Source organism: Lepus europaeus, chromosome 6, assembly GCF_033115175.1.
Source record: "Lepus europaeus isolate LE1 chromosome 6, mLepTim1.pri, whole genome shotgun sequence".
NCBI lineage: Eukaryota > Metazoa > Chordata > Mammalia > Lagomorpha > Leporidae > Lepus > Lepus europaeus.
In genome coordinates this window covers 104,670,935-104,692,506 of record NC_084832.1, presented here as the reverse complement: position 1 = coordinate 104,692,506, position 21,572 = coordinate 104,670,935, and the positions used below count along the sequence as shown (strand labels likewise).

The window sequence follows — 21,572 nt, the reverse complement described above, 5'->3', positions numbered from 1 at the left end:
GTTGCTCCTGAAATACAGCTTTGTTGTGTCACTCTCAGAGTGCTTTCTTTTTTTTTTTTGACAGAGTGGACAGTGAGAGAGAGAGAGAGACAGAGAGAAAGGTCTTCCTTTGCCGTTGGTTCACCCTCCAGTGGCCGCCGCGGTAGCGCGCTGCGGCCGGCGCACCGCGCTGTTCCAATGGCAGGAGCCAGGTGCTTCTCCTGGTCTCCCATGGGGTGCAGAGCCCAAACACTTGGGCCATCCTCCACTGCACTCCCTGGCCACAGCAGAGAGCTGGCCTGGAAGAGGGGCAACCGAGACAGGATCGGTGCCCCGACCGGGACTAGAACCCGGTGTGCCGGCGCCGCAAGGCGGAGGATTAGCCTGTTGAGCCACGGCGCCTGCCGTCTTTTTTTTTTTTAAGAGTTATTTATTTTATTTGAAAATCAGAGTTACACACAGAGAGAAGGAGAGGCAGAGAAAGAGAGAGAGAGAGGTGTTTTCCATCCACTGGTTCACTCCCCAATTGGCCACAATGGTCAGAATTGTGCCGACCCAAAGCCAGGAGCCTGGAGCTCTTCCAGTCTTCCCACGTGGGTGCACAAGGACTTGGGTCATGTTCTACTGGTTTCCCAGGCCATAGCAGAGAGCGGGATCAAAAGTGGAGCAGCCAGGCCTCGAACAGTGCCCATATGGGATGCCAGTACTGCAGGCGGCAGCTTCACCCACTATGCCACAGCACTGGCCCAGACAGCTGGGGTTTTAGTGTGCCTCAACATCCTGCATCTAAAGTTGTGGTCACTGATATTTTAAAATGTAAATTCGAAATCTTTGTGTAGAGATGATGACAGTGATGGTGATCATTTAGATTTGTTTTTTTCCTTTTTAACCTAAGTAGGACTTTTCTATGATCCATAGTCCTGCTCTCTAGTAGGTGGTTTTCTGCAGAAGGGGAACACTGAACCCTGTAGTCTGAAAAAGCAAAGCTTAAAGTAAACACTTTAAACATGCAAAGTTAAAAGAGAGCAACAAATTTTGTAAGAGATAGATACAGAAATAGAAAAGGATAGTCTTGCTTTGCCTTATTTATGATAGATATTCATTTCATGTCAGCCCCGTTAAAAATCAGTTAGCAAACATGGGAGTATTGAGTTCCTTACAAACCTCTTTGATAGGAACTGTGGAAGACACATTGTCAACAGGTTACTCCAGGGCCTGTGTTCTAGTTTCTAGTTAGGTATATTAGCAGATAATTGGCCCTCTTTCATGGCTTAGTCCTCTTACTCCTCAGAACTGTTTTGGTATTTGACCCAAAGTAATTTTAAGATGTAATATGGATATCATAAAATGTTATTAGGAATGGTCTATTGCAAGAAAATATAAATGTAGTAAACCTAAACCTCAAATTAAGGAGAAGTTACTAACTTACTTAATATAGGACTTGGAGTAATGTTTAGTTTTTTTTTGTTGTAACTATTTCTGACTTTAAGACAAAGCATTCTGTTTAATTAGAGATGTATACAATTGGCCTTCTATCTGAGATTGATAAATGAACATTAGACTTAAAATCTGTCATCCATCAGATGTTTGTCAAGTATTTATTGGTATTTGCAAATGAAAATACAAGGAGTTAACACAGTTTAGGTCCTTCTGTTTTCAAATGCTTGGTTTGTCCTTAAACTCATAGGGAGTGAGATAAAATAATGTTTGGTTGTCATTTCATCACAGTGTTGACTCATTTAGAATACTTCTTACTGATCTTATGGGTAAAGAAATTAATAGTTTCATGTCAGATTACATCTGACACCTTTTTTAGATGGCTAAAGGTCAGGTTTTGTTTGCATGTATGTGTTTTTAGCACTTTTGAAGGCTCATTTTCCTTGTACACAAGCCATTTTAAATGGTAGAAGTGCCCTTTGTTGGGGACTTGAACTCTCTCTCTTTTAGAACACAACAGTGCGTGTTGCTACAATGTGAGTGTCAGAATTCAGTAATGTTGCTTTGGGGTAATTGGGAAGGGTAGTTATATCCTTATTTTCTGAAACATAGTTACAGAAAGGATTTAGTGAAGTGCAGATACTTCGTGATTATAACTTCCGGGGAGTGAGGGGTTTAATGAGAGCGCTTTTATCTGTTTGTTGTTGTTACTCTAGTAATAACGAAAAAGTGTGCTAAGTGGAAGGGGTCCCAAAACAGGCGTTAACTCTGTTAACAAGATGCATGACTTTATAGGAATCTTGCTTTTCTTAAATATTAAAAAGGTATACTTTGCAGGATAAAATACATTATAAAACAAAGTACGTGATGTGTATGAAGATATAATTTGAAAACAGATGTACAAGAAAGGTGAAGTTAGTGTATTTTTAATTGACAGATATTTAATAGAAGGGTTTCATCCTAAATCTAAAGTTGCCAGAATTTTTAGAAGGGCAAGTAATAGTTGGAGGAAAGATCAAATAGTTATTTGAGTTTATGTTGAATATTTGAAATCATTCTCATTAAATCATCGTGTTATAATTTTGTGAAAACATTGTTATAGGAATATTTTAGGTGCCTCTTGGGTTTTAATATAATAAGCAATAGATTCATCATTTTTACATACTCTGAAAGGAAAAGTACATACCTCATCCTTCTCTCTGTCTCTGAATTTAAACTTGAAGGTTATGAATACTGATGGCACTGGAAGACGAGTACTGGTGGAAGACAAGATTCCTCACATATTTGGATTTACTCTGCTGGGTGACTACGTTTACTGGACTGACTGGCAACGACGTAGCATCGAAAGAGTACACAAGCGCAGTGCAGAGAGGGAAATCATCATAGATCAGCTGCCTGACCTCATGGGCCTGAAGGCCACGAATGTTCATCGAATCATTGGTAAGTGACTCCAGAATTTACTTAGAAGTAGAGACCAGGAATGAGAGAAGAAGGAGATGGTAGCTGTAAATCAACAGTGTAAGTTGTGAATGTTTTAATATAAGACAATAGAGAATTCCTGCTTAAACCCCTCCCCCTTTGTTATCAGAAGGGGATCTTCTAAGTGCTGACTTCGAACTCTGGCTTCAACAGCTGGAACGGCTACAAATAGATGCATAACTACTTGAATACTGTCATCAAAAAATTAATTCGTATATATGAATAATGCAGTTTATTTTAAAGCATTTTAAGGGTAAAAAAGCAAGTGTTTCATTGTACTTTCACTCTCAACTAATCTTTATATTGTTTGATTGTGAGATTGGAATTGAAACTCCAGATTGAGAGCAGATGCATATAGTCATAGGTCTTTGTGGACCAGATACCTAACTAATTTTCAACTGAAAATGTTGGTTCTTGTCAGTGTGTGTGCTTTTGTGCCCCTCATCACTCCCTTCTCTTTTAGGATCCAACCCTTGTGCTGAGGAAAATGGGGGCTGTAGCCATCTTTGCCTGTATAGACCTCAGGGCCTTCGCTGTGCCTGCCCCATTGGCTTTGAGCTCATCAGTGACATGAAGACCTGCATTGTCCCAGAGGCTTTTCTTTTGTTTTCTCGGAGAGCAGATATCAGACGGATTTCTTTGGAAACAAATAATAATAATGTGGCCATTCCACTCACTGGTGTCAAAGAAGCTTCTGCTTTGGATTTTGATGTGACAGACAATCGGATTTACTGGACTGATATATCACTCAAGGTTAGCAAAAGAATGAGTATTAAACTTGGTGACTAAAAGAGAGGACTTCTAAAGTGTCTGAATCTTTGTACTGTGACCAGTCTCCCTCATTGCTTGATAGGTAGAGTTCAGCAGAAACCCTTTTTAACTTTTTTTTTTTATTTAATTATTTTTTTTGACAGGCAGAGTGGACAGTGAGAGAGACAGAGAGAAAGGTCTTCCTTTTTGCCGTTGGTTCACCCTCCAATGGCCGCTGCGGCCGGCCCTTTTTTAACTTTTTTAAGAAAGTGAAGAGAAAGGCCCATTCAGTATTTCGTTAGGTGCCTTTTAATGCAAGATATTTTGCTAGTGTTCTAAATCTGCAAGACATAATCTCCCTCTAGTTTGTTCCACTTGAAGATGATGAGTGATGTTTTCTGTAATCAGCTGAGTAAACAGTAGTATGCTTCACATAAAACGGCTTATAGAGGCTTGGCTCTTGGCTTATTTGAAACAGAAGTTTGGAGCCTGACTGAGGTTGATAATGCCAATTATCAGGGCAGGCGTTGCGGTACTGTGGGTTAAGCTGCTTCTTGGGACATCAGCATCCCATGTGAAGTGCTCATTTGAGTCCTGGCTACTCTACTTCTGATGCAACTTCTGCCAGTGTGCCTGGGAAACAGCACATGATGGCCCAAATTCTTGGGTTTCTGTCACCCACTGGGAGGCCAGCGTAGAGTTTCTAGCTCCTGGCTTTAGCGTGGTCCAGCCCTGGCTAGCTGTTTTTTGTTGTGTTTTGTGTGGTTTTTAAAGATTTATTTATTTATTATAGTTAGTGACAGACGGACAGACAGAAATCTTTGATCTGCTGGTTCACTCCCCAAATGGCCACAACAGCCGGAGTTGGACCTGTCCAAAGCCAAGAGCTAGAAGCTTCTTCTCGGTCTCCTTTATTTGTGCAGGGGCCCAAGGACTTGGGCCATCTTCAGCTGCTTTCTCAGGCCATTAGCAGGGAGCTGGATTGGAAGTGGAGCAGCCAGGATTTGAACCGGCACCGTATGGGATGCTGATGCCTCAGGCAGTGGCTTTACCCACTATACCACAGCTCTAGCCCCCTGGCTGGCTGCTGTAGGCGCTGGGGGAGTGAACCAAAGGATGGAAGATCTCTCTTTTCTTCTCCTCTCCCTCTTTCAATGTCACTCTCCCTTTCAAATAAATAAACACATTATTTTTTTAAAAGAAAAGACCACTTTAAAACTATAGTGTATCTTTATTTTCTTCTTTCTAAAATAAATATTGAAAAACATACAGGGATAGAGGGGGACCTTCCTGACCAGAATCTGGAGAATATCTCTTCTTCTTTTAGAGCGTTTTGGGCTCGTTTGGGTAATGTACATAAACTTATCTAATATGCAGAAGCATGGGTGTAGGACCCAGAGAGAGTTGGATTCTGGTAAATGTAGTAAATTTTATTGAGCAAGTGAATAAATGAAGTAAATAAATACAGCTTGGCTGTGGCTGGGAGGCCTTCTGAGTTCCTTCATTCTGCAGCTGAGGTGCTGCCTGTCTAGCAGGGCCGTTGAGCATAACAGGTGCGGAAATCCGTGGGCACAGAGTACTTAGCCCGTGTTCTACAAGAAGTAGCATCTGTTATAAATAGCTTAAAATGTGGTGGTTTTAAATTTTTTGGAATTCAAAGCTTTAGTGGTACTAATGGATAGTAATGGCTGCACCAGTTTATAAGGTTATTTAGAGTTTCTTGGATTGATACAATGACTTGGCATACTCTCACATACTTTTGGAAGGCTGACTACCAATAAAGAGTCTACAGCATTCTGGTCAGATCTTTTTCACTTGATTACTGCTAAAAGAATTAAAAGAAGAATCACTCTGTTACCTTTTTTTTTTTTTTTGAAGAATCAGTTTTTGGTTCTTAACAGTTTCAACTGAATTGACAATAAAATTTGAGATCACCGTTGTGTTTAGTAGAGATTAATATATTTATGTGAGCTTATAAATTTTGTCAATGTTGTTAAGAAACAGTGGTGCTTATGAATGCTCCTGTTCCCAACAGAAACCAGTTCAGACCTTCTTTCTGAATTGTGCTTGATTCGTAAACCATGTGACTGACTTGTTCATTTTATTTTTGCAGACCATCAGCAGAGCCTTCATGAATGGCAGTGCGCTGGAACATGTGGTAGAATTCGGCTTGGACTATCCGGAAGGCATGGCTGTGGATTGGCTAGGGAAGAACTTGTACTGGGCAGACACAGGAACAAATCGAATTGAAGTGTCAAAGTTGGATGGGCAACATCGACAGGTTTTGGTGTGGAAAGATCTGGATAGCCCCAGAGCTCTAGCATTGGACCCTGCTGAAGGGTAAATAATAGCTTTATGTATTGTCCTTTACAGCTTCATTGCCCATTTTGAAGAACATGGCCTAGTTATGGATTATATTCTTGAGATCTGTAAATAATGCTTGTGGATTTGACAACAAAATAAGATAGGCTATATGTGAAACTATTGAGATTTTACTGGTTTAGAATGAGGAATTATGAGCTCGATTTTGCTTTTATCATTATTAACACTGGGTGAAGAAAATGAAATGAATTAATAAATACTGTTGATTAGTGTTTATATACTAAGTGAGCAGTCTTTTTTGAGGTATTTTCAGCCTATATTTGCTTGCAGCCCCCCCGTTACACTAGATTGTAAACCTGCTGTAATAAACCCACTGAAACTGTTTGTGGGCTAAGGGTCACTATTGCGGTCCACCCTTATCTGCATTTTTGCTTTGCATATTTTTAGTTACCCTGGTTGATCAGATAACTAAATATTAAGTGAGAAATTCCAGAGATAAACAGTTCATACATTTTACATAACTTTTGTTATAGTATATTGTAATTATTCTATTTATTATTGTTAATCTCCTACTGTGTCTAATTTATAAATTGAAATTTATCATGGATATGTATGTATAGAAAAAATATATATAGAGTTTGGTACTATCTGTGGTTTCAGGTACCAATGGGAGCCTTGAATGGATGCCCTGTGAATAAGAGGTAGACTACTATTTGTTAAAAACCCTCCAGGTTAGAGTATTAATTTAAAGAAGACAGTTATAGGCCGGTGCCGTGGCTCAACAGGCTAATCCTCCGCCTTGCGGCGCCGGCACACCGGGTTCTAGTCCCGGTCGGGGTGCCGGATTCTATCCCGGTTGCCCCTCTTCCAGGCCAGCCCTCTGCTATGGCCCGGGAGTGCAGTGGAGGATGGCCCAAGTACTTGGGCCCTGCACCCCATGGGAGACCAGGAGAAGCACCTGGCTCCTGGCTTCAGATCAGCGTGGTGCGCTGGCCGCAGCGCGCCGGCCATGGCGGCCATTGGAGGGTGAACCAACGGCAAAGGAAGACCTTTCTCTATCTCTCTCTCTCTCTCTCTCTCTCACTCACTCACTGTCCACTCTGCCTGTCAAAAAATTAAAAAAAAAAAAAAAACAGTTATAAGCTTGGAGAAACCTGGGTATTATGATACAGACTGAACTGTTTACAACATGATGTGTTTTTCAAGGGTACATGATCCTTCTTAGAAGAGTCAGCAAACTAAACAGCTGGCCAAAAAACCAAAATTTATTCCATTTTTAAAAGAAACCAACAGTATGCACATTTAAACATGTGTAATTACTGTATCCATAATTAAAAATAGTTTCTCTGACACCACCACATTAATTCCCTGATGAGCTACTTACTCATTTAGTTTCAGGGCCATGTCAGAGCCACTGCTGACGTACTGTGGTGGGAATGTGGTGATCTTTGCTCTTAGTATTAGTTGCTGGGCAGATACACTTAATAGTGGGGACTGCGGGCTCCAGTGTAGGCTGCTGATGGCAAGTGTGAAATTTCCCTCACAGTTGTTTGCTCTTTAGCTCTTGGGTTGTGCTTACGCCTGTCAACTGACAAGTGCAAATGCAAACAAAGCCTAGGACAACTTTAATTTTCAGAAAAGCATGTTCATATGTTGCTACCAAGTTGACTCCCAGGTGACAGGCTGATGAGAGTGTGTCTGTCCACAGGTGTTTCATGAGAGCTGGCATGTGGAGTGCTTTCCCAGTGCCAGTATTCAGAGTGTCTTGAAAACTAGCCCCTTACTAGTTTAGTGGAAAGGGCATTTGGTTAAGGACTTGGTTCTAGTTCCAGGTCTGCCATGTAACTGACTTGAAAACACAAGGCATTCACACTTGTTACAGGGCTTTGGCGTCCTCATCTATGAAATGCCTATGCTGAACGATTGCTCTAAAATTAAAGGGAACAACTCAAAAAAGTAAAATATAAGCAAAAGAACTTTCTAAAATTTCACAGGGATTATAGTAGTCAACATTTATTCCTTCAAGGGGTGACTCATTGGTTGTCTTTATGTAGCATTTTCCTTTAGACTTGTGATCAAATATGTTGTCAAGCTTTGCTTTTTTAAAAAGATTTATTTATTTTACCTGAAAGAGTTACACAGAGAGAGGAGAGGCAGAGAGGGAGAGGTCTTTCATTTGCTGGTTCACTCCCCAATTGGCTGCAGTGGCCAGAGCCGCGCCGATCTGAAGCCAGGAGTCAGGAGCTTCTTCTGGGTCTCCCACTCTGGTGCAGGTGTCCAAGGACTTGGGCCATTTTCTACTGCTTTCCCAGGCCATAGCAGAGAGCTGGATCGGAAGAGGAGCAGCTGGGACTCGAACTGCTGCCCATACAGGATGCTTGCACTGCAGGCCGTAGTATTACGCACTAAGCCACAGTGCCAGCCCCAAGCTTTGCTTTTGACTTCATTTAAAGACATTATTCATGTTTACATTTGATGTACTCCTGCAGCTTTGGGGGAATTTTGATTATACAAGTTGAAAATTAGTTCAGCTTTTAAAAACTTAAATTTTTTGTATTCAGAAATACATAAGATATTTTATTTAGAGGTAAACCAGATTCTTAATACTAGAGCTTTAATGCTTTGCTGTTTTCTTAAATATTAGTTTTATAAATGCCAGTGCTGCAAAAAAGAAACCATTGGTTTATTTCCAATTCCTAGGTCTGGATGGAACAAATTCACTGGAAAGACTGAGGGAAGCTGACTCACTTCCCCTTTGGGATGTGAGAAAAAGATACTTAGTTGAAGGTGCCAAAATAATTAAAAGAATTGTAGCCATGACTTTGTTTTACCCATTTCCTTGATTTACCATATATTTTCTTTGTTTTTCTCTAGCTAATGTCTATGAATATGGCCCTTTCCTCAAGGTATTCAAAAGTGAAATATTAAATGTTGTTTTCCTTTTAGATTTATGTATTGGACTGAATGGGGTGGAAAACCTAAGATAGACAGAGCTGCTATGGATGGAAGTGAACGTACTACATTAGTTCCCAATGTGGGGCGGGCAAATGGCCTAACTATTGATTATGCCAAAAGGAGGCTTTATTGGACAGACCTGGATACCAACTTAATAGAATCTTCAAATATGCTTGGTAAGCTTTATTAATTTTTATTCAGCTACAGAATATTTTCTTTATGCAAAAATCAGTGGCTACTACTCAGTGTTGGCTAGATACTTAAAATAAAGCTTTGGAGGAATATCTAGGTTCTTTTCCTATTATAGAATTACAGCCTGTTTATGAGTAATAGTAATGGTTCTGTTTCTTGAATTCATTTCTCTTTATTGGGTGAAAATTTAATTATCGTTGGGCTTGTAGTAGTACTTACAACTCCGCAGGTAGTCCTGAAGTGACCAGTGAAATACAATATATGTATTTCCATCTTTATGGAAGGAAGAAAAAAAGTTGAACCATAGATTCTTAAGTAGAGAAAATAAAAACAGAATCAAAATAGTGCATTTGTAGAAGTTTAAACAAACTCGATGATTTATAACAGGAGGGTTAAATTTAAGGCATGGGGTCAGACAGTAGATGGCGACTGGTCTGGCTTTAGAATTACTTTTAATTGAATTGTTTTATTTTAAATTGCTTGCAGATTAATGTCTTATGTCATTTCATTATTTTTGTTAATATTATTGACCAAGAAGACACTTATATTTGCCCGTATTGCATCCCTCTGCTTCTTCCCCATCTACTGCCTTTCCGAAAATAGGACTCAACCGTGAAGTTATAGCAGATGACTTGCCTCATCCTTTTGGCTTAACTCAATACCAAGATTACATCTACTGGACGGACTGGAGCCGACGCAGCATTGAGCGTGCCAACAAAACCAGTGGCCAAAACCGCACCATCATTCAGGGCCATTTGGATTATGTGATGGACATCCTCGTTTTTCACTCCTCTCGGCAGGCGGGGTGGAATGAATGTGCTTCCAGCAATGGGCACTGCTCCCACCTTTGCTTGGCTGTGCCAGTTGGAGGTTTTGTTTGTGGATGCCCTGCCCACTACTCTCTTAATGCTGACAACAGGACTTGTAGTGGTAAGTTGCATTTCCTGCCAGAGCATGCTAGAATGAGAAAATAAAGCAGCATTTTGAAAGTGCTTTAGGTTGTTCTTTCTAGGGTAATTGGCAGTCCAGAGCTCATCATTTGTATAATTAAAAGAGAAGGGCTAAAGGGGGCAAAATGTAAGTTTTTGTAACTTGTTTAATGATAGCAACCTTTGGGCATGAAATATATTTAGTGCAAGTTTACATAGCATCATTGAAAGAGACAAAGTCACACATGTGTGCTATGCATAATTTGTATTTATTCATTTTAAGGGAAAGGAAGAGCAGTATAAACAGTACAACAAAGAGAATCCTAAAAAGTAACCTCCTTGTCCTTTGAGTTACACAGAATAGAACAAACAAAAAATGTGGTTGTTTAAGAGTAGACAGAAAATATATGTGATAAAATTTAATTGCAGTATAAAACGGTAAGCAGTAGGTGAGGAACTCTTAGAGAACATGTGCTCTGCACACAGCGGGCTGTGCTACTTTCAGCTGAGGTTACAGATAATTTTCTTTCTTTTTTTTTTTTTTTTTTTTTTGACAGGCAGAGTGGACAGTGAGAGAGACAGAGAGAAAGGTCTTCCTTTGCCGTTGGTTCACCCTCCAATGGCTGCCGCGGCCGGCGCACCACGCTGATCTGAAGCCAGGAGCCAGGTGCTTCCTCCTGGTCTCCCATGGGGTGCAGGGCCCAAGCACTTGGGCCATCCTCCACTGCACTCCCTGGCCACAGCAGAGAGCTGGCCTGGAAGAGGGGCAACCGGGACAGGATCGGTGCCCCAACCGGGAATAGAACCCGGTGTGCCGGCGCCGCAAGAGGGGGATTAGCCTATTGAGCCGCGGCGCTGGCCTCTTTTTTTTTTTTTTGATAAAATTTATTTACTTTTTTTAAAATTTTTATTTAATAAATATAAATTTTGAAAGTGCAGCTTTTGAATTATAGCAGTTTTTCCCCCCATAACCACCCTCCCACCTGCAAACCATCCCATCTCCTACTCCCTCTCTCATCCCATTCTTCATTAAGATTCATTTTTAATTATCTTTATATACAGAAGATCAACTTAGTATATATATACTAAGTAGAGATTTCAACAGTTTGCACCCACACAAAGTATAAAGTACTGTTTCAATATTAGTTTTACCATTAATTTGCATAGTACAACACATTAAGGACAGAGATCCTACATGGGGAGTAAGTGCACAGTGACTCCTGTTGTTGATTTAACAATTGACACCTTTATTTATGACGTCAGTAATCACCCGAGGCTCTTGTCAGGAGCTGCCAGGGCTATGGAAGCCTCTTGAGTTTGCCAACTCCGATCTTATTTAGACAAGGCCATAGTCAAAGTGGAAGTTCTCTCCTCCCTTCAGAGAAAAGTACCTCCTTCTTTGATGGCCCGTTCTTTCCACTGGGATCTCGCTCACAGAGATCTTTTATTTAGGTCATTTTTTTTGCCAGAGTGTCTTGGCTTTCCATGCCTGAGATACTCTCATGGGCTTTTTAGTCAGATCTGAATGCCTTCAGGGCTGATTCTGAGGCCAAAGTGCTGTTTAGGGCATTTGCCATTCTATGAGTCTGCTGTGTATCCTGCTTCCCATGTTGGATCGTTCTCTCTCCTTTTTAATTCTATCAGTTATTATTAGCAGACACTGGTCTTGTTTATGTTATTGTTTTGACACTTAATCCTACCTTTAAGACCAGTTATGGCCGGCGCGGCTCAATAGGCTAATGCTCCGCCTTGCGGCGCCTGCACACCGGGTTCTAGTCCCGGTCGGGGCACCGATCCTGTCCCGGTTGCCCCTCTTCCAGGCCAGCTCTCTGCTGTGGCCCGGGAGTGCAGTGGAGGATGGCCCAAGTGCTTGGGCCCTGCACCCCATGGGAGACCAGGAGAAGCACCTGGCTCCTGGCTTCGGATCAGCGTGGTGCGCTGGCCGCAGCGCGCCTACCGCGGCGGCCATTGGAGGGTGAACCAACGGTAAAAAGGAAGACCTTTTTCTCTATCTCTCTCTCTCACTGTCCACTCTGCCTGTCAAAAAATAAAAAAAATAAATAAATAAAAGAGATCAATTATGAACTTAAACTGGTCACTGTAACTAGTAAGATGGCATTGGTACCTGCCAACATAATAGGATTTGGAGTCCCATGACACGTTTCTAGCTCTACCATTAGCGGTAAGTCCGAATGAGCGTATGCTGAACGTTACAGATCATTTTCTCACTCAGTCTTGAAATCCATATTTGTCTTAAGAGTAGTGTGGTGATGCAGATAGACTTGTGCTGTGTTGTAAGTGTGGTGATGGAGAGATGCTGATGCGTTCAAGATATATGTTAGAACTAGAATGAACGTAACAGTAATGGCTGGTATGCGGGGAGGAAGAAAAGAAGTAAGATGGTAGGTGAAATAGTAAATAGCGGAGAGAGGCGGAGTTGGGAATACCAGTTGTGAAATTGTCATGATGCATTTGAAATGAGAGATTGCCTAGGTATAATGCAGGAGATAGAAAACTTATTTTCTAAAGGGCCAGAAAGCAAATATTTTAGGCTTTGTGGATGTGAGGGCTCTTTGATACCTGCTTGGCTCTGCCAAGCTCTGTCTGCTGTAGCACGAGAGCAGCCCTAGACAGTGCGTTTCTAAAACAGACCTGGTTGAAGTCCAGTAAACCTTCCTTCCAGAGCAGAGAGCAGGCTAGAATTGGCTTGTGAGCCATGGTGTGCCTACTCTGGTGGAGAGAAAACAAGGGACCTGGTGACCTAAGGAACCATGGGCAAGTTTGAGGTAGGACCTGAGAGGTAGCAGCCAGTGACATGAGAGGAAAAACAGGAATTCAGGCACAGAAGAGTAAGGTTGTTTGAAAAAAGAGCTGTATTGAATGTTACAGTTTGAGTAGGGTCAGATGTAAAACAGCATCTGTTGAATTTTGGGGTAAAGTGGTTATTAGAACATTGAAGAGAGTGATTTCAAGAAAATAATGGTGAAAGGCACGTAGAAGTAGATTTTAAAACTAAGCATTATCTCAGCCAGTGCTAAATATGACAGTGAATGGAATGGATATAAATCCCTGTCTTCACAGAGTTTACATTCCACTGGGACAGATACTGAGCTAAGTAAACTATGTCAGGGGTTGAGTGGTAGTAAGTATTGAGCGAGAAAGGATAGTGGAGGAAAGGGTTGCCGTGGTAAATAAGATGAACAAAGTGACATTTCTGTCAGGAACTAAAGGAGGTGAGGAAATCAGCCAGCTGCATGGTTACCTGGGAGAAGATACCTGTCAGGCAGAAGGGGGCAGCTGAGGCCCAAGGGGAGAATGTGTGTCACATGTTAGAGGAACACTTAGGTGGCCATTGTTGCTGAAACAGAGTGCATAAAGAGAGGTTAAGTCAAAGAGGAAATGGGAAGCCAAATTGTGGAATACCTTGTCCTGTACAGAAGTGGCCTCTGTGGCATCTTTATGCAAATTGGGAAGAGCTGTTCATTGGAGGGCAGTTTTAGCCTAGTGGATGTGTTAGTTTTCAACCCCGCAGTTGTGCACAAATGGGTACTCCTATATGGTGGGCTTGACCTTGTAGTTTATTCCATTCCTACTGAAGCCTGCCTTTAAGCTACAGGTGAACATTTGTGCCTTCATGTGAGAGTTGAAAAGCTTCCACCTACTTAATCTCATCCTCTAACTTCTGCATGTTGTCTTCATTGAAGGAATGCAAGACTCAGAAAACCTGTAGCAGTTTTTAAAACACCATTAAGGAGATGTGGGAGTGGAAGTTAGTTAATGTAAATTGGGTAGAATGGATTTAGGCTTTTAAATTGGCATGTTTTGTGTCATTTTAAGCACTGACTTGTAAATAAGTGAAAACATGAACTTCCTTTTAAAATATTGAGCCAGTAAATTGTAATTGTTAATGGCTTTGAACAGACTTTCTGTAAGATAGATTTATTTGGAGACACTTTTGGTTTTATCTTAATCCATATTTCTAGAACCACAAGATCCACACCTAATTGTGGAATCCCAGTGAAAGTTAAAACTTGAGAAAAAATTTTGGCCGGCGCCGTGGCTCAACAGGCTAATCCTCTGCCTAGCGGCGCTGGCACACCGGGTTCTAGTCCCGGTCGGGGCGCCGGATTCTGTCCCGGTTGCCCCTCTTCCAGGCCAGCTCTCTGCTATGACCCGGGAGTGCAGTGGAGGATGGCCCAAGTGCTTGGGCCCTGCACCCCATGGGAGACCAGGAGAAGCACCTGGCTCCTGCCTTCAGATCAGCACGGTGCGCTGGCCACAGCAGCCATTGGAGGGTGAACCAATGGCAAAAAGGAAGACCTTTCTCTCTGTCTCTCTCACTGTCTACTCTGCCTGTCAAAAAAACAAACAAACAAAAAACTTGAGAAAAAAAATGTACGCCCAGCCAAATATGGTAGAAGCCAAATGTGAGAGAGAGCAGGTGATATTGATTTATTGCTTCCCAGACCAGAAATTTGGGAACTAAAACTCTGAGATATCTCTCTCTCTCTCTCTCTCTCTCGCTCGCTCACTCAAGATTTATTTATTTGAAAAGCTGTTACAGAGGGAAGGAGGGAGAGAAAGAAAGAGAAAGAGCAATCTTCCATCCACTGGTTCATTGCCCAAATGGCTTCAACAGCCAGGCCAAAGCCGGGAGCCTAGAACTCCATCCACATTTCCCATATAGATTCGGGGACCCAAGCACTTGGGCCATCCTCTGCTGCTTTCCTAGCTCATTGGCAGGGAGCTGGATTGGAAGTAAAGCAGCCAGGACTTGAACTGACACCCATATGGGATGCTGGCATTGCTTAATCTGCTGCACCACAATGTCAGCCCCCTAAAAAAATATTAAAAAGAGTGGTGAGAGACTTTTAAGTTCTCTGTGTGAAATGTCTTCTTATTACTTAAGGCATAAACTCTAGTAAACTGCTAAAAATTGTTTAAATCAATATGTGATGGACTCCAACTAGTGGAAATTTCTACAAATATTAGTAGGATACTTTGTAAATCTTCCCAGATAGCTGTGGACTTTTGATTAATGAAGATCTTAAATAGAGCAGAGTTTCAGTATTGTAAATACCATGTTTCTCTTGAGAACCACTGGGTTCCTTTGGAATTTAAGCTAATCTACATGTGAGTGTAAATGTCAGGTAAGCTGAGGAACCACAAGTAATGGAGCAATGGAAAACAGGCTGAGGGAGAAATAAAGCGGGGAGTCCTGGCCTGGCTATTTATATTTTATATCCCTGAGAATAATAGAATTTTACTGGATTTGAGTGATAACGAAGCACCAAGAGAAGAGTATATAGTTATGGAATTTATATATACACAGTAGTCCCTCATTATCCATGGTTTCACTTTCCATGGTTTTAGTTAACCATGGTCAACCACAGTGAAAAAAACATGAGCTCTTTCCAGGCATTTGGCACAGAGGTTAAGATGTATGACACATTGGAACGCCTAGCACAGTCCCAGCTCTGTTCCTGCTCAGTGCACACCCTGGAAGGCAGCAGGGGATGACTTCAGTGCATGGGTCCTGTCCACCCACATGGGACAAAAAAACCTAGAGTAAGTTCTCAGCTCCTGGCTTTTGCACAACTCAGCCTTCACTCTTTTGGGCATAAAAGGAGTAAACTAGGGGATAGAAGATGTCTGGTTCTGGCTCTGGCTCTCTCTGTAGCCTGTCAAATAAAAATAAAATGGAAAAAATTAAATAGAAAATTCCAGAAGTAAACCATTCATAAGCTTTAAATTGCATACCATTCTGAGTAGCCTGATGAATCTCTCACTGTTCCACATGGGACACAAATCATCCCTTTGTCCAGTGAGTCTACATTGTGTATACTACTTGTCTGTTAATCACTGATTAGGTATCAGACCAGCTCTTGCAGTATAGCTGTGCCTGTGTGTAATAAACACTTATTTTACTTAATAATGGCATCAAAGTACAAGAATACTGAAGCTGGTGATTTTGCTATATATTGCTATAATTTTTGATTTATTAGTTGTTAATTTCTTATTGTGTCTAATCTATAAATTAAATTTTACCATAGGTATATATATAGTAGAAAATACAGTACATATGAGGTCAAATACTACCTGCAGTTTCAGGCACCCACTGGGGGCCTTAGAACATATCCTGTGGATAAGCAGAGTCGGGTAGGGGGCAGCTGTGTTTTATGGAGACTTTAACATCGATGGCAGCATTCTGAAATGCTGTTGTTTTCTATATGTTTTTCCCATACGAACAATGACCACTTAGTCATCAGAAGCCTAGTCCCTGCAAAAGGAAAAAATTTAGGGTGTCAACCTAGCATCAAAGCAGAATATTTTTTAGTGAAAATACAAACACAAAGTATATTAAAAAGATTAGCAGTAATGGGTGCAGAGCATCTATTATTAGTAGGTTTTTGGTAATTTTTACCTGCTCTCTCTTCCTGCAGCCATCACATATATACTAAACAAAAGAAAATCTATATGTATAATCCATGAGAACTTGTTTAATTCCTGTTAATAACAAGTATATTGCTACTGTTGCTGCTAAGAATACAAGTTGTTTTCATTTCGTATTTATGTAAGACCTATTTACAGTTAAGATCAGATGACTAGGGGCCGGTGCCGTGGCTCACTTGGTTAATCCTCCGCCTGCGGCGCCGGCATCCCATGTGGACGCTGGGTTCTAGTCCCAGCTGCCCCTCTTCCAGTGCAGCTCTCTGCTGTGGCCTGGGAAGGCAGTGGAGGATGGCCTGAGTGCTTGGGCCCCTGCACCCACATGGGAGACCAGGAGGAAGCACCTGGCTCCTGGCTTTGGATCGGTGCAGTGCGACAGCTGTAGCAGCCATTTGAGGGCGTGAACCAACAGAAGGAAGACCTTTCTCTCTGTCTCTCTCTCTCTCTCACTATCTAACTCTATCTGTCAAATAAATAAAATAAAAAAGATCAAATGACTAGATGGTGAGAAAGCTAAGATGGAACCAATCTTAAGGTTTCTGCTTTGACTTGTGGAAGCCCAGGTATTCTTCTAGGCACCACAGACAAGAATAGGTAAGGAGGGGTAGGTTTATTCAATTCGTAGACCAGGAGAATTTTGTTACTGTTACCAAATGCCTCATTGAAATCAAGATTCTTATGGTATCTCTTTGTACAAGACAGAGAAAAGTGGGCTAGTTGGCTGTTTCATTGGGTAAATTCATAACTGATTAGGTATCCAAAGTGCTATTTAGTGCACGCTGAGAAGTGAATTGGAGCATGCCAAAAGACTATTTCCTCAGACTTTCCTCTTCCATACGTGTGTCCATTTTGTATGTGATGTATACAACAGCTGACCAAATCTTTGGCTGCTCTGAGACTTAGAGTATCTGTATTTCAGATTTTTTTTTTTTTTTCTTTAAGCTCCTACCACCTTCCTGCTCTTCAGTCAAAAGAGTGCCATCAACCGCATGGTGATTGACGAACAGCAGAGTCCTGACATCATCCTTCCTATCCACAGCCTTCGGAACGTGCGGGCCATTGACTACGACCCCCTGGACAAGCAACTCTATTGGATTGACTCACGACAGAACATGATCCGAAAGGCACAAGAGGATGGCAGCCAGGTACTTCAGGGCTCAGTTCAAAATCCATTCCTTCTGACTGGTAACTGGGTGAGCCGAACACCCAGTTTCACTTGACTCTGCTTTTGTGAACGTGTATGTGTGTGTGTGTGTCTGAACTGACTTGTGTACATAATACCTTTTGTAACTTCTGAGTAAGCAATGGTTTGATGATGGTATTGGCATGAAAATTATATTAGGATACCTTAAGACTGTTCATTGGCAGTGCCTTATTCCTGCTGCCCACATCGGTTTATATGGACTTTTCCTTGTGGTTCCATCGTATGGAGAGTTAGGAGCTTTGAAATCAAATAGGTCTTTGTTTTGATCCCCGCTCTGACACTCACTAGGGTGTTACAGTTTTTTTTTTTTTAACCTAAAAAGAATCTAAAGTACATAGTCCTTGGCTGTTTATGTAGTAGGAACTCAATAAATAACAGTTAAATTGCCTGTGAACTGATACTTAAAAGTTTCAGAGGATGAAAAACAGACAACCTCAGTCAAATTAAGAACATCTAGGAAATGCTGTTGGTACATCTTCCTTGGTGACTAGGGGTGGAAATGAGGATACTGGCAATCGTACCTATGCTTCCATGCTAGTTGTAGATTTCCATACTAGTCTCCAGATTCTCTGCAGCCAATTTTTTTGTTTGTTTGTTTTATTTTTGACAGGCAGAGTGGACAGTGAGAGACAGAGAGAAAGGTCTTCCTTTTTGCCGTTGGTTCACCCTCCAGTGGCCACCGCGGCCGGCGCACTGCGCTGATTCAAAGGCAGGAGCCAGGTGCTTCTCCTGGTCTCCCATGGGGTGCAGGACCCAAGCACTTGGGCCATCCTCCACTGCACTCCCGGGCCATAGCAGAGGGCTGGCCTGGAAGAGGGGCAACCAGGACAGAATCCGGCACCCCGACCAGGACTAGAACCCGGTGTGCTGGCGCCACAGGCGGAGGATTAGCCTATTGAGCCGCGGTGCCGGCCATACAGCCAATGTTATACTAGGTTTGCTGTAAATAGTTATTTGTCATCTTCCTGATAGCAGTGATTTTAAGTGGGATTTTTAGATGTATTAAAATTTAAGGGGATTAAATTATTTTTTTTCCTTTCTATGTCTTATCTCACAGTGAAGAACAATGACAATGATATACTTAAGGCTTCTGAGAGGTGCTCTGGGGTATAGACGTAGCTGTATATTCTAGATGTATCCGTGTACTGTGTAGGCCAGGACTAATGGGCTGAAACTGTTGCATAGAAATTATAGGACATGGCAAACCAATTATGTAACCTTATTAAGGAATATGTTTCCTCAGAGATACCGAATAACTAGAATATGATTTATTCAGATAGAGCAGAAGAGCAAAAATCTTTTTTTTTTCCTTTGGCTTTGTAAAATAATTTATTTTTTTATTATTTTTTAAAATTTTTTTTTTTACAGGCAGAGTTAGTGAGAGAGAGAGACAGAGAGAAAGGTCTTCTTTTTTCCGTTGGTTCACCCCCCAAGTGGCCGCTACGGCTGGTGTGTTGCGACCGGTGCGCTGTGCCGATCCGAAGCCAGGAGCCAGGTGCTTCCTCCTGGTCTCCCATGGGGTGCAGGGCCCAGGGACCTCGGCCATCCTCCTCTGCACTCCTGGGCCACAGCAGAGAGCTGGACTGGAAGAGGAACAACAGGGACAGAATCTGGCACCCCAACCGGGACTAGAACCTGGGGTGCTGGCACCGCAGGCAGAGGATTAGCCTAGTGAGCCACGGCGCTGGAAAAAAATTTTTTTTTAATTTTTTTTAAGGATTTATTTATTTGAACGTCAGAGTTACACAGAGAGAGGAGAGGCAGAGAGAGAGAGGGAGAGAAGCCTTCCATCCTATGGTTCACTCCCCAGTTGGCCGCAACGGCCGGAACTGCGCCGATCCGAAGCCAGGAGCTTCCTCCAGATCTCCCACGTGGTGTAGGAGCCCAAGGACTTGGGCCATCTTCTGCTTTCCCAGAAGAGATCCAGCAGAGAGCTGAATCGGAAGTGGAGCAGTCAGGTCTCGAACCAGCGCCCATATGGAATGCCAGAGCTTCAGGCCAGGGCATTAACCCACTGCACCACAGTGCCAGCCCCAAGACAGAATGTTTTATTTTAACTTTTGATAGCTTTGAGGATTAAAGAAAGAGATGAATGAAAGGTTGAATTTGTAGCCCTGACTAGTTGCTGTCATCTGTAGAGCAGTATTTTCTTAAATGCTGCACCATTGACATTTGGGGCTGAACAATTCTTTGTTGTGGAACATTAGCATTCCAAGAACTTTTGTCTGCTGTTATGCATTGTAGGATATTTAGTAGCATCCCTATCCTCTACCCACTTGATGGCCAGTTAATACCCTCAGTAATCATGACCATCAAAAATGTCTCTAACCACAGCCAAATGCCTCTGTGGGAGGCAGAATCGCCCCTGGTAGATTACTGCTACTGTAGAGGTATTTCTAGGTTGTGGTTGTAGCCATTGTTCCAATTTACAAGAAACAGCTTCCTTGTCCACTCACAGCGTTATCAGCTTCTTGGAGCAGCTAGTCTGGCCACAGTTCTCTCTCAGGTCCCATATCGTAGTAACCCAAGGGAACATTTGAGATGCATATCAACAGAAAAGCACAGTATCTGTCAAAAATACATTAGCAAGAAATGCTCTTCAAGACTTGAGGCATCTCTTGGGTGTGTGACCCCAGAGGTGTAGTAAGCGCTGTGGCGGTTGCCTCAGGACTGTCTGGCATAGACTCTCATAGTCTGTGTGTGTCTTTTTTTTTCTTTAGGGCTTTACAGTGGTTGTGAGCTCAGTTCCGAATCAGAACCTAGAAATACAGCCCTATGATCTCAGCATTGATATTTACAGCCGCTACATCTACTGGACTTGTGAGGCTACCAATGTCATTAATGTAACTAGACTGGATGGCAGGTCTATTGGAGTGGTGCTGAAAGGCGAGCAAGACAGACCTCGAGCCATTGTGGTGAATCCAGAGAGAGGGTAAGTTCCCAAAGAGGCTGTCAGATAGCTTGACCTCTGAAGCCCCCTCCACCTTCCTTTCCAGTCTATTATTTATCTTGAAGGGACCTGTGTTCCAGGGAATAACTAGACATTCTCCATCCACTTGACTGCATTTCTTTCTTTCTGTTTTTTTTTTTTTAAAGATTTATTTTATGTATTTGAAAGACAGAGTCACAGAGAGAGGTAGAGACAGAGAGGTCTTCCATCCACTGGTTCACTCCCCAGATGGCTGCAATGGCTGGAGCTACGCTGACCTGAAGCCAGGAGCCAGGAGGTTCTTCTGGGTCTCCCACATGGGTACAGGGGCTCAAGGACTTGGGCCATCTTCCACTGCTATCCCAGGCCATAACAGAGAGCTGGATCAGAAGAGGAGCAGCCAGGGCAAGAACTGGTACCCATATGGGATGCCAGCGCTTCAGGCCAGGGCTTTAACCTGCTGTACCACAGTGCCACCCCCCTGCATTTCTATTTAAAGATTTATTTATTTGTGAGAGAGAGAGTTACAGACAGAGAAGGGTCTTCCATCTGCTGGTTCACTCCCCAAATGGCTGCAACAGCCGGAGCTGGCCTGATTGGAAGCCAAGAACCAGTAGCTTCATCTGGGTCTTCCACGCAGTTTCAGGGGCTCAAGCACTTGGGCCATCTTCCACTGCTTTCACAGGCCATAGCAGGGAGTTAGATCAGAAAAGAAGCAGGAATTGGATCAGAAAAAGAGCAGCTGGGTCAGGAGCCAGCGCCACAGGCAGAGGCTTACCCCACTATGCCACAGCGCCAGCCCCTTGACTGCATTTTTATCTCTCTTGTACTTGACTGATGACACTACCTAGAACTTCCTTTTTTAGTTTTATTCTAAATTTTATCTGAATCTGCTGAACCATTTCAACTGCCACATCTGTGAAGTTTATTCCACACCTAGCCAAAT

At 42.4% G+C, this 21,572-nt stretch overlaps 1 protein-coding gene across 1 annotated transcript in view; it reads left to right on the top strand.

Moving 5' to 3' along the window:
• Positions 1-21,572, top strand: part of LRP6 (LDL receptor related protein 6) — a 185,385-nt gene that overhangs the window by 131,824 nt on the left and 31,989 nt on the right. The window contains exons 8-14 of the mRNA XM_062194835.1: positions 2,640-2,856; positions 3,359-3,648; positions 5,759-5,985; positions 8,914-9,098; positions 9,718-10,044; positions 17,436-17,638; positions 20,418-20,629. Of these exons, the coding sequence (XP_062050819.1) occupies positions 2,640-2,856; positions 3,359-3,648; positions 5,759-5,985; positions 8,914-9,098; positions 9,718-10,044; positions 17,436-17,638; positions 20,418-20,629 (1,661 nt within the window). The remainder of the gene's footprint in view (positions 1-2,639; positions 2,857-3,358; positions 3,649-5,758; positions 5,986-8,913; positions 9,099-9,717; positions 10,045-17,435; positions 17,639-20,417; positions 20,630-21,572) is intronic.